The sequence below is a fragment of the Gobio gobio genome (assembly GCF_949357685.1).
Source record: "Gobio gobio genome assembly, chromosome: 24".
NCBI lineage: Eukaryota > Metazoa > Chordata > Actinopteri > Cypriniformes > Gobionidae > Gobio > Gobio gobio.
In genome coordinates, this window is record NC_137120.1 from 7,411,598 (window position 1) to 7,427,304 (window position 15,707).

The 15,707-nt window shown below is 50.2% G+C and overlaps 1 protein-coding gene across 5 annotated transcripts in view; it reads right to left on the minus strand.

The window, feature by feature from the left end:
* Positions 1-15,483, minus strand: part of LOC307120266 (uncharacterized protein) — a 55,631-nt gene extending 40,148 nt beyond the window's left edge. For 3 of the 5 annotated variants that reach the window (XM_079807201.1, XM_079807202.1, XM_079807198.1), the window contains exon 1: positions 15,101-15,474. In XM_079807201.1, the coding sequence (XP_079663327.1) occupies positions 15,101-15,146 (46 nt within the window). In that variant the 5' untranslated portion in view covers positions 15,147-15,474. Of the gene's footprint in view, positions 1-15,100 lie in introns of all 5 variants that reach the window. The other 2 variants (XR_013815761.1, XR_013815762.1) reach the window with 1 other exon arrangement.
* Between the last annotated feature and the right edge of the window lie 224 nt (positions 15,484-15,707).

The following is a 15,707-nucleotide window of genomic DNA, read 5'->3' on the forward strand; positions in this document are numbered from 1 at the left end:
GGGTGGCCTCGGCCATTCAGAGGCGGGGGAACAACACCTTACTGAGATGGCAGAGAGTACTCTGCCGAGGGAAAGACACGGGCTCGCCGTAGGGAGCCGTACCGTGGAAGAATACACATATGGGACCGCCGTGGGGGTCACAACATATGGAACCCAGCCTAACACAAGTTCCACCAATGCATATGAGTGTTAGACCTGGCATCGAACGCTCCGCCACGTCCGACTGCCGTGGGTTGCGGAGGACTCAACAGGGTTCGCCATTCTGGGGAACTCACCTGGAACAGATAAGCGCACATATCCATACCATGAGGGAGGGAATGGCGCAGCAAGCCGATACTAGAACGGGCACTTCGGTGTTACTAATAAGGGGACTTATTTGGAACTAATAAGCCAAGACGATGGTATCAACTATCCAGTGGACCATCCTCTGCTTGGAGACAGCCTTTCCCTTCTGCTGTCCTCCGTAACAGACGAAGAGCTGCTCTGAGGTCCTGAAGCTTTGCGTTCTGTCCACGTAAGTCCGGAGAGCACGGACGGGACATAGAAAAGCTAGGGCTGGGTCTGCCTCCTCCGAAGGCAGCGCTTGCGGGATCACCCCTTGGTCCCGGAAGGGAGTAGTGGGAACCTTGGGCACATATCCAGGCCGGGGTCTCATGATCACATGAGAGTTACCGGGCTCGAATTCTCGAATTCTGCTCCTCATCCTCCCTGACCTTGCACAGTGTCTGCGCAAGAAGGCTCACTGGGGGAAACGCATATTTGCGTTGGTCCCGGGGCCAGCTGTGAGCCAGGGCATCCGACCCGAGGGTCCCCTCGTTCAAGGAATAAAACCACTGACAGTGGGTCATCTCTGGGGAGGCAAACAGGTCTACCTGTGCGGCCCTGAAACGACTTGAGATCAACTGGATCACCTGGGGATGGAGTCGCCACTCTCCCGGAAGTACCGGCTGACGTGACAGCTCGTCGGCTGCACGATTGAGCAGGCCCGGAATGTGAATGGCACGAAGCTACCTCAGATGCTTCTGACTCCATAAGAGGAGATGGCGAGCGAGTTGTGGCATGCGACGGGAGCATAGACCACCCTGTTTGTTGATGTACGCTACGGCCGCAGTGTTGTCCGTACGGACCAGAACGTGCTTGCCTCTGAGCGGAACTTTGAAGCGGCTGAGTGCAAGACGAACTGCTAACAACTCGAGGCAATTGATATGCCATTGCAGTTGAGGCCCCGTCCACAGACCCGAAACTGCAAGCCCGTTGTACGTGGCACCCCAGCCCGTGGATGAGGCATCCGTGGAGACAACGGAGTGCCTGGACACTTGTTCTAGGGGAACTCCCGCCCGTAGAAACGAAGGGTCCGACCAGGGGCTGAAGGTTTGGCGGCACCTCGGAGTCACTTGGAGGGTTCCGCTGTGCCACGCCCATCTCGGGACTCGGTCGTGTAGCTAGCATTGAAGCGGTCTCATAAGAAGCAATCCCAACGGCGTTACTGCGGCTGTGGATGCCATATGCCCCAGGAGCCTCTGAAAATGTTTCAGTGGTGCCGCTGTCCTGCCTCTGAACGAATTCAGGCAGTTCAACACTGACTGGACACGCTCCTCTGTGAGGCACGCTGTCATGGCGACCGAGTCTATCTTCATACCGAGAAAAGAGATCCTCTGTGTGGGACAGAGTTTGCTCTTCTCCCAGTTGACCCGAAGTCCCAACTGGCTGAGGTGACTGAGCACCTTGTCCCTGTGTTCGTAGTTGAGAATGCGAACACCATGCTCTCTCATGGGAGCAATGGCCGCCTCCGCAACCTTCGTAAAGACGCGGGGTGACAGGGACAGGCTGAAGGGCAAGACTGATATGATATGATACTGATATGCCCGTCCCTCGAAGGCGAAGCGCAGAAAGGGCCGGTGTCGAGGGAGAATCGAGACATGAAAGTACGCGTCCTTCAGGTCGATCGCTGCAAACCAATCTTGGGGACGGACGCACCTGAAGATGCGCTTCTGCGTTAGCATTCTGAACGGCAGCCTGTGAAGGGACCGGTTCAGGAATCGCAGGTCCAAGATCGGCCGTAACCCACCGCCTTTCTTGGGTACAATGAAGTACAAGCTGTCTACTGTCGTGAAGTGAACGCCCCTGAACTTGGGTGGACGCCGGACGAACTGAATCGCATAGCCGAGTCTGATGGTACGGAGGAGCCACCGAGACGGGCTGGGAAGCGCTAGCCAGGCTCCCAGACTCCGAACTAGGGGGACCAACGGCACCACCGACGTACCCGCAGCGGGGCAGCGAGGCGGAACGCAGGGATCCGGCTCGGACGGCATGGGAGCGGCCCGAAGCGGGATCTGAGTGTGCTGTGCAACACTTACCTGCATCCGCAGAGGGGACGTGCGAGTTTGGGGAGGCCGCTTGAGTGCGTCCCCACAGCCGGCGTCCCCTGCTAGCGAAGGGAGAGGCACCTGAGGGTGGCGAGGCATGGGAGCGTCGACCACCGCCACGCGCACTCTCTTTGCACCCAGAGATATTGGAAACTGCTCTTTTATTGAAGTTTTGGGTGCAAACAGAATTCAAACAAAAGATTCTTTTGAAGGGAGTGGTGCTGCAGCCATCTCCCGAAGAGCAGTCTCCTCCATCTCTGAGCGGCCCGTCTAGGGGTCGCTTGCAACGACACTTGCCACCTGGCTTGGCAGCGGCCTGAGCGGCCCCACGCCGTCGGCTGGTATTAGGCTGCTACGGTGCCTTGGCGGGGGCGGCGGCGGGCGGACGTCCTCGGCGATGAGCAGTCAGAGGCGGTGCCGCCGGCGGCTGGGTGGAGGTAGCAGCGGGCCGCCAGGGCAGGATGTGCTTGATGGCCTCCGTCTGCTTCTGGGCGGCCGAGAACTGCTGGGCAAAGCTCTCGATTGCGTCGCCTAACAACCCGGCCGACGAGATGGGGGAGTCCAGGAACCGATACTTGTCGGTCTCCCTCATGTCGGCCAGGTTGAGCCAGAGATGACGCTCCTGGACCACAAGCGTGGACATCGCCTGACCGATGGAACGGACGGTGACTTTCGTCGCCCGAAGGGCGAGGTCCATCACCATCCGGAGCTCCCGGAGGAGCTTTGGGTCAGGCCTACCCTCGTGCATGTCAAGGAGTACATGGGCCTGGTGGACCTGAAGCAACACCATGGCATGCAGGGCGGACGCAGCCTGTCCACAAGCCTTGTAAGCCTTCCCAGTCAGACTGGAGGAGAACTTACAGGCTCGGGAAGGGAGACGCGGGCCACCGCGCCAGTTAGAGGCGGTCGCCGGACACAGTTGCATCGCGATAGCACGCTCCACTGGCGGGATTTCCGCGTACCCCTTGGCCGGTCCGCCGTCGAGGGTAGTGAGGGGGGAGGAGTCACTCGGCCGGTTTCTGGCAGAAAAAGGTGCCGTCCACGACCTTGTGAGCTCCTCATGCACCTCCGGGAAGAATGGTGTCGGGGCGGGACGCTGAGAACCAGCGCGAGCCGCCCCGAGGAACCAATCATCCAACCTAGAGGGTTCGGGACACGGTGGAGGAGCAGTCATATGCCACTCTCCCAGAGGGAGGCAGTACAGCCGAACCTTCATCCTCCGAGGACTGAAACTCCCCCTCCGATGCAGCGATCCAGTTGTTCATTGGCCGGTTCTATATAGCTCGAAGCTGATAGGGGCTCCCAGAAGTGATCCCAATTTGTCGGTACGTCCGACGTACATCGAACGTGACCGACTGAAAGGGAACAATCCATTTCCACTCACTAAACATCAACATATTGTTGGTGAAAAACACCAAACAGTCAACTTGACCTTTTTTTGTAAATTCGACGAATATTCGAAATTCAAAATTTTTTTTGACAGCCCTAATGGCTAATCACACAGGTAAATCCACAACACAATTTGTCGACTGCAAGCCTGAAACTTTCTCTGCAACTACACAAACTTAGTGCCGGTCACATTGAAAGTTACCTAGCTGGGGGCTACTTTCAGACGCTGCGTAATTTCATTGCACTGCTGCAGCCATGGCAGCGAAGATCCGCGACTATTACGCAGGAATGAGAAAGTAGTTCCTAGCCATATAGGTGTAGAAAATCACAACTTTTCATTTTCAGTTGGTCTTAGCACACTATGTAACTGTAGAAGAGTCAAGTTTTAAATAGGAAAAATAATGAAAGTGTCTTTGGTCATTTTTTGAATGAGATGCTAACGGACTGATCAGAATCAATGATGTATGCTAAGCTATGCTAAAAGTGCTACCGCCAGATACAAAGATCGGCTGAATGGATTCAAAAACAGTAAAACTCAACTATTTAACTCTAGGGGACTTGTAAAATTAGCCTATTTTCCAAAAAAGTGGAGTGTTCCTTTAATAAAGGATTTATTCATGTTGTGAATTTGCACATTTTATTATACCATTTTTAAATTGGATGTTAAAGTTTTATATGGGACAATTACAAAACACACTGATTCTTTTAGCGATCCATTGGCGCAAAAACCTTTTGGAGGTGCAAGTAAGAGAAGAAAGCTTTATAGAGTCAAAATATAACTGCACACTCATGAAATGCTGAAGTGAGTATGCAGTTATATTTTGCCTCTAACATACACACGAGCAATGCTATCTGCCCATTTAACAGCGTGATTCCTCGACTGCCACAAATACTGCCCTAACAAAATACAGATTTGTACCTGTTATTTTAATTGGCCTTTAGTTTGAATTTAGCTTTATTGTATGGTTAAAAATAGGGTTAACTTGCCAAAGCATTGACCGAGCTCATTGATCTAATGTTGTTCAGCGCTCCAAACGCGAACTTTTTTGACAGTAGCCTACTCTGATCTGATGGCATATAGGAATCGTCAGATTGACAGTTCCCCTTCAAGGGAACTCGAGCTGCGTCACCGCTTTGGGAAACGCCTCTGCGTGATTGCGTCGTGAAGCACGTATGTCATCAGTCCAATAGAGAGACGGAACGTCATAGGCGGGTGACGTCATAGACCCGGAAGCTATAAAGCACACCGGCAAACACACGCCGTTAGCTTCTGTTGCCTTCAACAAGCGCTCTGTGTAATATCTGTCCAAAGTGTCTTTGTGTTGTGTCTGAGTTCAGACTGTTTTGTTCGTTTGCACTCTCACCACATTGATAAAAAGAGAAAAAAATTATGACGAGCGAACAGCGTTACAGACAGTGTGTTCCTCCCTGCTCACGCTACATCACGAGCGGGGATACACACTTGATGTGCGTTGTTTGTTTGGGAGAGCAGCACGCGCAGTCGGCACTCGAGGGTGCCGGCTGCGAGCATTGTGAGGCTCTGCCTCTTCGCGTGCTGCGATCCCGCCGGGCGCTCTTCGAGGAGGGCGTCCCGGTTGGCGCTCCCCACGGCACGGGTCCCGCTGCTGCTGAGGCTCAGCGGCGACTCATGTCGTGGGGTTCGCAAAAGGATCTGACGGAGGGGATGGAGACGGGCCCCGCCCTATCTCTTCCTTCACCCGCCAGATCCAGCGCTGCCTCTCTGGGATCGGGAGCCCGCTCTGCGGCTTCTCCCGCCCGGGGAGCGGCCGCGATACTGCAGCTATCTTCCTCCGAGGAGGTTGATGTCTGTAGCATCGATGCAGGGGGTGGAGACTCGTCACTTCATTCCCCTGCAAGTGAGGAGCTCATGGAGGTGCTGAGCAGAGCGGTGGCCAGACTACACATTGACTGGCCACATGAACATCATGAGCGAGCTGCCGTAAAAAGCAGACTCGACGAGCGCTTTCTCCCCGCGCGCTCTGTTCAGCCTCCTCGAAGGAGTCTGCCGTTTTTCCCGGACCTCCACACCGAGGTGTCGAGGTCTTGGAAGCGGCCCGTGTCTGCACGCATTTTCACCCCGCAAACGTCTGTTTATAGCAATATCGCGGGGTGTAAAAGACACGGTTATGGTCAGCTGCCTCGGGTTGAACAGACGCTTGCGAGCCATCTGTCACCCGAGTCTGCGTCGACCGTAAAGGCTCCGACCTTGCCCACAAAACCTCTTAAAGTGACATCATCTTTTGTGGGCAAAGCATACTCGGCAGCAGGTCAAGCCGCCGCGTGTCTGCACACGATGTCTATTGTGCAGGCATATCAGGCTGATCTGCTAAGGGACCTGGGGGAAAGCCACGAGATCGGAGTCGATACTATTAATGAACTTCGATCGACTGCCGATCTCGCTCTCCGTGCCACCAAGGAGACGGCCCGATGCGTCGGCCGTTCTATGGCAGCCCTAGTGGCCACGGAGAGGCATTTATGGCTGAACCTTACGGACATTAAGGAAAGGGACAAGAGCTTTTTGCTTGATGCGCCGCTGTCTCCGGAGGGCCTGTTCGGTGACGCTGTCACCACGGTTACCGACAGGTTCCTGGAAGCGAAAAAACAGGCAGCGGCGCTCAAGCAGTTCCTTCCCCGTAAGCCCCAGGTCTCGTCTGCTGCTGGGCGGGAGCAGCAGACGCCGAGTACGAGCTCCTCGCACAGGGCGCAGCAAAGAGTGAGTGTCGCCACTCGTACACCCCCGCAGAAAGGGTCGTCGGGTGCGCGGCGCTCACAGGCGCAGCCTTCTAACCCCAGGGCTGATCTGAGGACAGTCATTGTGGCGAGGAAGGCTGCGTCAAAGAAGTCCTGACGCCTCTGGGCCCAGGACAGTGAGGGTGATCCCCTCCGCGGGCGCACGGTGCTTACCGCTGTACACGGTACCCGTGCGTCCGCGGTACCCTCACGGGGTCAGTCCGCCAACCCCGCCCGAGTGCCGGGGCGCGGAGGAGCCCCGCGGGTCATTCGAGGATGGCCCGCACCCTCTGCGGAGGGAAACTATGCCGTCGAGTCAGTCGTTCCCTGCCGGTTCGCCGCTTCAGGGCGCTGCACTCGCGGTGCAGAGTACATCAGAGACCAGCCTCGAGAGGCTGGTTCCCTTAGTAGATTTTGTGTCAGAGTGGGAAAATCTGCCTCACATATCTCGTTGGGTCCTGCGATGTGTAAAGTTGGGGTACGCGATTCAGTTCAGATGCCGTCCCCCCAGCTTCAACGGGGTCCTCTCCACTGTGGTGGACCCGGTGCAGGCTCTGGTTATGACTCAAGAAGTACAGACTCTGCTGCAAAAGGGGGCTATAGAGAGGGTTCCCCCCCCGGACAGGGAGTCAGGCTTTAACAGCAGGTACTTCATAGTGCCAAAGAAGGATGGTGGGCTGCGCCCCATCTTGGATCTTCGCGTCCTGAACCGAGCCGTGGCAAAGCTCAAGTTCAGGATGCTGACACTCAAACAGATCGTGTCTCAGATCAGGTCCGAGGACTGGTTTGTCACGATAGATCTCAAAGATGCATATTTCCATGTCTCCATCCTTCCGCAGCACAGGAAGTTCCTGAGGTTCGCTTTCAGGGGAGAAGCGTACCAATATCGAGTGCTTCCTTTCGGTTTAGCCCTTTCACCTCGCACGTTCACAAAGTGTGTGGACGCTGCTCTGGTTCCCTTGCGTTTGCAGGGGATCCGCATTCTCAATTACATCGACGACTGGCTGAAACTAGCACAGTCAGCGCGTCTCGCGGTTCAGCATCGAGATGTTGTTCTCGCGCATATGAGGAGGTTGGGGCTGAGGCTCAACTCCAAGAAGAGTGTTCTCTCTCCTGTGCAGAAGATCACTTATCTCGGGGTGAGTTGGGATTCGGTCGCTATGCAGGCTCGTCTGTCGGAGCCTCGCGTGGGGTCGATCCTCTCAGCCGTGAAAGGGGTGAAGCTAGACCAGCCGCTCACTGTAAAGCAGTTTCAGAGACTGTTGGGTCTGATGGCAGCCGCGTCCAACGTTATTCCTTCGGGCCTGCTGTTCATGAGGCCGCTACAGTGGTGGCTCAAGACCGGGGGTTTTTCCCCGAGGGGGAACCCCTTTCGCGTAATCAAGGCAACGCGGCGGTGTCTCCGCACCTTGGTTATGTGGAAGGACCCCAGGTTCCTGACCCAGGGCCCGTCGCTGGGGGCACCGTGTCAGCGTACTTCTCTGACCACGGATGCCTCCCTGACGGGCTGGGGGGCGACCATGAGTGGTCGCTCGGCCCAGGGTCTGTGGCAGGAGCACCAGCGTTCGTGGCATATAAATTGCCTGGAAATGTTGGCGGTGTTTCAGGCTCTGAAGCACTTCCTGCCGCATCTCAGGGGCCATCATGTGCTTGTACGCACAGACAGCACATCGGTGGTCTCCTACATCAACCATCAGGGGGGTTTGAGGTCCCGTCGCTTATACAAGCTGGCGCACCTTATCCTCCTCTGGGCTCAGGGGAAATTGCTGTCAGTCAGGGCTATGTACATTCCTGGGCGGTTGAACGTCGAAGCAGATATCCTGTCGAGGCAGGGGCCAAGGCCCGGGGAGTGGAGACTCCACACCGATGTGGTGGAGCTCCTTTGGGAGAAGTTCGGCAGGGCCCAAGTGGACCTGTTCGCCACTCACGAGAACTCTCATTGTCATCTGTGGTTCTCCCTGTCGCCTCCAGCTCCTCTCGGACTGGATGCGATGGTACAGGAGTGGCCGAGGCTGCCCCTGTACGCTTTCCCCCCGATCGCTCTGCTTCCGGGAGTTCTAGAGAGAGTGCGCCGGGACGGTGCCCGTCTCCTGCTAGTAGCCCCGTTCTGGCCGGGCCGGGTATGGTTCTCGGATCTGGTGTCTCTTCTCGACGGCTCTCCCCTGGAGATCCCGTTCAGGAGGGACCTTCTCTCTCAGGCGGGCGGAGTTTTTGTTCACCCCCGCCCGGAGTTGTGGAAACTGTGGGCTTGGCCTCTGAGGGGGCCCAGCTCATAAGTTCCGGTCTCTCAACTGAGGTTGTTGAGACCATTCTACACTCCAGAGCTCCTTCTACGAGGAAACTGTACTACCTAAAGTGGAGACTCTTCACCTTATGGTGTCGAGATCACCTGCAGGATCCAGTTAACTGCCCTGCGAGCGTGGTGCTGGAGTTCCTGCAGGAGAGATTCTCTGCTGGGTTAGCCCCCTCCACACTAAAGGTGTACGTGGCGGCCATAGCTGCTTACCACACTCCTTTGAGTGGAGTTTCATTAGGGCGACACCCTCTAGTAACTCGTTTCCTCCGTGGAACCTTGAGGCTGAGACCTGTGACATGCACCAGGGTGCCGGCCTGGGACTTATCCATCGTCCTTCAAGGCCTTTCCGAGGCTCCCTTCGAGCCGCTCGAGGAAGTTTCTGAAAGTTTCTCACTTTCAAAACTATTTTTCTTCTTGCTATTTCTTCTCTTAAAAGAATTGGGGACTTGCAAGCCCTCTCTGTCGCACCCTCATGCTTGGAGTTTGCCCGGGTATGGCTAAGGCCTTTCTCTCTCCGAGGCTCGGGTATATTCCTAAGGTCCTCACTAATCCTGTGAGACCTATTGTGCTCCAGGCCTTCTGTCCTCCTCCCTTTGTGACGTCAGACCAGGAAAAGTTAAATCTGCTTTGTCCAGTTCGCGCTTTAGACGCCTATGTCCACAGAGCTGCCCTGTGGAGGAAAACTGATCAGTTATTTGTTTGCTACGGACCTCCATCCCGTGGGGGTCCGGTGTCAAAGCAGAGGATGAGCAAGTGGGTAGTCGAGGCTATCTCACTGGCTTATGTGGCGGCCGGACAGCCCTCTCCTTTGGCTGTTCGGTCCCACTCCACTAGGAGTATGGCTGCTTCTCAAGCTCTCTTGGCAGGGGCCTCCCTGCAGGAAGTGTGTGATGCGGCGGGGTGGTCATCGCCGCATACTTTTGTCAGGTTCTATGAACTAGATATTTCTGCTACTCCGGGGTCTCGGGTGCTCGCCTCGTAGCTGTTACAGGCGGGCATCCAGGCTCGCATGGGGACGTGGGTATTCTCGTTCCCAAAGCGGTGACGCAGCTCGAGTTCCCTTGAAGGGGAACGTCTCGGTTACGACTGTAACCTTAGTTCCCTGATAGGGAACGAGACGCTGCGTCACCCGGCCATACTCCTCGCATGCCCGCAAGCGCTTTGTTTCAGGCCTTCTTGAGAAGCTAACGGCGTGTGTTTGCCGGTGTGCTTTATAGCTTCCGGGTCTATGACGTCACCCGCCTATGACGTTCCGTCTCTCTATTGGACTGATGACATACGTGCTTCACGACGCAATCACGCAGAGGCGTTTCCCAAAGCGGTGACGCAGCGTCTCGTTCCCTATCAGGGAACTAAGGTTACAGTCGTAACCGAGACGTTCTCTGATCCAATAGTGTGGGGGAACTAGTAGGGGCGGCAATAACATTTTAGGGTGACCGTGACACCCTTTACACACAAACATCTAGTGCCAGTATTGCGCTTATTGGCGCCCCCCTACTGATGGCGCCCTAGGCGACCGCCTAGTTTGCCTATGCCTAAAAACGGCCCTGGTCCAGGGACATGCCCCCAGTAAAAAAATAATAATTTTAAGGTTAAATGCATCAATCTGGTGCCCTTTGAGAGATCGAAATGAATAGTTTCAACCCATGTTCAGTGTGCAAATTTAACAAAGGAAAATACTTATTTTGTTGGAAAATACTTTTACACTACAGTATAGGGCAGGGGTACTCAATAGGCGGATCGCGGTCCGGGTCCGGACAAAGACGCAATACAATTTGGACCGAAGCCAAAATCAACATTATAATTTAGTTATGATCCAAGCAAGTTTTTATTGGTGCGTGCGTGATTTCCTATATTGTTTTCCTACTAGATGTGGTTTATCTATCATCTGTGTCCAATCCAAAGATCCAATCAGGAGCTGTGATCACTGTAATCACCATGACAACTCACTCACTCAACACGGGTTGTGTGTGTCATTCACAACAACGCAGGCGCTAATCCATCTGCTAACGGTACCTGTTTTCCTTGCTAGCGAAAATCATGGCGTACTCAAAACCTGACAAAAAGAGAAAAGTCGATTCTGAAAATCGAGAATTTAAGACTGACAAGACTGAGTGGACTGACAGTTATGCATTTGTGCTGCCGGCGGGGAGCACAAAACCAATGTGTTTAATTTGCAACGAGACGGTTGCCGTTGTCAAGAGTGGAAACGTGAAACGTCATTATGAATCAAAGCATGGACACTTTGACCACAATTACCCCCAAAAATCTGAGGTAAGGGCCAGAAAAATCAAACAACTGCAATCATCATATCAAGCAGCATGCAGTGTAATAGTTAGATCAGCCACCCATCAAGAGCGCGCAACTGAAGCCTCATTAAGAGTGGCATGGGTCTTAGGAAAGCACAAGAAACCATTCTCTGACGCGGAGATTGTGAAAGAATGCATGAATGAAATAGCAATTGCCCTGTTTGAGGGAACTCAAAAAGATGACATCATTCAAAAAATAAATCAGATATCTTTGTCTAACACCACTGCTGTAAAGCGAACTGAAGTCCTTGCTGATGATTTGCTTGACCAGATGAAGTCTGCATTAAAAAAAGCTAAATGCATTTCATTTGCTTTGGATGAATCCACAGACAACACAGACAACCCACAACTTCTGGTGTTTGTCAGATTTTTTGATGAAGAGAAGGGAGAATTCTGTGAAGATGTGTTAGGCCTCACAGCCCTCCATGGACACACAAGAGGGGATGATATTTATGAAGCACTGATGCAGATGTTGAGAGACAGAGAGATAGACCTGAAGCATGTTATTTCCATTGATACTGATGGAGCTGCATGTATGACTGGAAGAGAGAGGGGATTAGTGGCACGCTTGAGGGCTCATCACCCTGACCTCATTGCATATCATTGCATAATTCATCAGATGGTTTTGTGTGCCAGTCTTGAAGAAAAGTATGCAGAGGTCATGACAACAGTAATGAGACTTGTGAACTTTTTGAGGGCATCGTCTGCTCTGCAGCATCGCTTGTTGCGCTCATTCCTAACAGAGGTGAATGCAGAATTTGATGATTTGCTCCTCCACAACAATGTCCCGTGGCTTAGTAAAGGCAAGGTACTGGAGCGCTTTTGGACATTACGGAAAGAGTTGGAAACCTTTCTGTTGGATCAGAAGAGTGCAAAAGCAAAACAATTCGTGGAATTCATGCAAAATGAAGAAAAAATAGAAATTGTTGCATTTCTAACTGACATTACCTCCCATCTCAATGATCTGAACACAAAGCTCCAAGGCAAAAATAACACAGTGTGTAACCTCACATCAGCTGTCTGTGCCTTTCAGAAGAAACTGGATCTGTTCAAGTGTGACTTACAGAAGGACCTGCTTCACTTCCCAAAGCTTTTGAATCAAACAGCAGGAACATATCATCATCACAATCATGCTGAATTCCTGGACAAACTGATTGAACATTTTCAAACTCGCTTTGGGGATTTCCCTCTGGGAAAACAAGTCTTACTATGCATGGAAAATCCATTCCTTGTCAAAAACACAGAATTTTCAACTGAAGCCCTGAAAATCTGCCCATGGGCTAGTGCTGCTTCTCTTCAAACAGAGCTAATTGAGCTTCAGGAAAACCTTGCACTTCAGGAGTCTCTCTGTGACCCTACCACCTTCTGGACTAAGATGGTCCCTGCAGCAGGTGTCCCTTTCTTCCAGAAGATGGTCCTTCAAATTCTCACCATGTTTCCCTCAACATACTGTTGTGAGTCTGCCTTTTCAACCATGAATATGGTGAAAAACAAATACAGGAGCACCCTCAGTAATGAACACTTACATCAGTGCCTCTGCCTGGCCCTCACACCTTTTATGCCCAAGAACTGGTGGCACAAAAAAGGTGTCACTTTTCACACTAATAAGGCCAGACCACGTCACCTTTTGTACATAGTTTGAATGTTTTGGGGGATTTACCACCTTTGTTGTTGGAGTTCTGTTTTTGGATTTTGACCATCACTGTTCCGGACCCTGGACGTAAGGAAAATTTGGTGAGTGGACCTTTTAGGTTTCTAATTGAGTACCCCTGGTATAGGGAAATTATAATACTTTTGTCCTAATTTTTTCACTTGCAAGAGATAAACCCATCTTTTATTTTGGAGAAAACTAACACCGATCACCAGCTGACCGCGTGAGCAAATGAGAGAAGGAGTAAAATCTTTGCGTGGCAGGGTGAGCTGCCCCAAAAACCTACCATGACTATAGGCTAACTGCCACTGCTGAAGGCAGCTGCTCTAAAACCTGCCACTGCTGGAGGAAGCTGCCAGTCGGGTAGATGCGTGTGAATGAAAGGACAATTCTATTTTTTACACAATAGGCTATGTAATTCCGCCGTTTTAACACAAACTACAGTACATACCCCTGCTACCAGCAGGAGCCACTACGGTATGCAGAGAAGGTCAATATTCACCATTAACCAAATGCGTTTCGCCTGCCACAAGATCTCTCACTGTTTTACAGCTGCCCGACTCCCAGATGGATGTACGAAAGCAACCATACCCTTATTTACGACCTTACCATGTATTTTATTCCACTCATTTCATTTGGCTGTAATGGAGTGCACGTCCCGTCACCTGCTAAAAAGACAACTGGCAAGTTCAAAATATTGTTGTGTCCTCTGTTCTATTTTATTATTTTTCAATAATCATTCAAATTGTCTAAATTCAGTATATGTCCATTTGTGTGGGATTTGCCATAGGCCTACCGGTGTTGGTTTTTGAACTGTCCTGTAGGTAGAATAGCCCATAGGGATGATTGGTAAAACACTATTCAGTTAGGGATGAGTAATGATGATTATTAAAATTTCAATTTATTTTTAATTATTAAAAATAATATTTTCTTCTTTGCCTGAACAAGCTTTTTTGTTTATTTTGCAGTTTTCACTGATGCATATTCAAAAATTCAACATAGCCTCTTAGACAAATGCTAGCCCTAAAGAATCACTGATTCTTAAGGGACAAAACATGCTTTAGATGTTAAATAAAAACTAACACTGCAATATTAAATATATATATATTTGTGGACAAAGGTCTCAGATAATGAACCAGGTAAGGGAACAGGATATGAAAATATATTTTTCTAAAAGTTAGCATGTTCCATTTTTGGAGAAGTGCTACCATTATTATTGTGCTGTGTTGAGGTTTCAAGAAATGTTAGTTAATATTTATTTTTGTTCATATTTATATATTGTTCAACAATGCACTGCAATATGTTTTAGAAATACTGCTGGGTTTTAATAGGACATTAAATGAAAATCCTGATGCATTTACAAATAAAACTGATATTTTCCATATCTGTTTTATTTGTAAATAGCAAATATAACTTTTTAGTAAAGAGTAAATAGCCTAGATTTTTTTAATTAAATAATGTATTGCTTTTATAGGGCTCATAATATCTTCTTAATGTTTATTAACAGGGTTATGAAAATCACATTTGCTTTACAACAGAACATACATTAGTTTTAGTCTGCATCTGCATCTAAAGGTTAAATTGGCTACCTCCTTTCACTGAACCTATGCTGCCGTCACGCTGCATTACAGACAAATGAGTGGAATAAAATACATGGTAAGGTCGCAAATAAGTAAAATAAAGGCATGTATGCACTGTCTGTTGCTTTCTTGTGAAATCTTGTGGCAGGTGAAAAGCGTTTGGTTAATGGTGAATATTGACCTACTGTGCATACCGTAGTAGCTCCCGCTGGTAGCAGGGGTACATGTAGTTTGTGTTAAAACGGTGGAATTACATATTGTGCACACAAAAAAAAGAAGAAGAAGAACAGCACTGTCCTTTCGTTCACACCCATCTACTGGACTGGCAGCTGCCTTCAGCAGTGATGGGTTCTGTGACATTGGCTGGATCGTACTTCTCATGGTTGGCCATTTTAGCCTACATGTGTGTCAAAAGCACTAGCCAGTGGGCGGTTCTCTTATCGAGAGTGAATGACAACGTAAATTGGCACTGTAGATGTGCAGAGAGCAAATCTGCACATCTAATAGCCTATAAATTATTTCATTACGCATGCAAAATCAGTAATGGTGCGCACCAATTCAGCGCCGCCCCTGAGGCTAAGCATTGTTGTTGAACAATAGTATACAAAAATGTGTTGCTGCACCTTGATAAAAGTGATCGCAGTATTGGAAACTTAGCATGAGACATAAGAAAAAATATGGAAAAGAAAACACGCATATCCGGTGTGAAGAAAAACGAAACCGAAAGTGCTGCAGCTATGTTTAAAAACCAAACTTACCTATCAAGAATAATGGGGAAAAAACAAGTATAAGTGCGTTCTTCATCTTGATGTAGAGTTCCGTGAATATAGTCTAGATGTTCCGTAGAGTCATTAAAGTCCTCCGAGTGCTCGTCAGTTTTCGTTTCTGAGCCGCGCCCTCAACCGTAAATGTAGCCTACGTTGGCTATGAGCCGACTAACAGAAAGAAAACTATTTACATAGACACTATTTAAACTGAATAACATTAATTGCTGAATTATCTGGATGATTTGTATTATGCTGAATCAGACTAGAAGTGATCCGAAGTCTATAGGCGTTATCATCAAGAACAGCTAAAAGCGCACTCCAGCATCTAAAATGGCAGAATCTTCCGTTTGTTACGGTCTATGAATGAGACACATGCGCACCAGTGGCGGAGCTAGACTTTAAAAACAGGGGTGGCAAAGGGGTGGCAAGGTGTTATTTTGGGGGGTCAATATACAGTGTTCAATTTCACTAAAAATAAATTAGTTTCCACAAAATGTATATAGATTAAATTAAAGTTGTTTATTTTCCAAAATGTTTACAATTATATATGTATTAAGTATACAGCAAAAATAGAACATCAGGTATTCAAAGTGCTCCT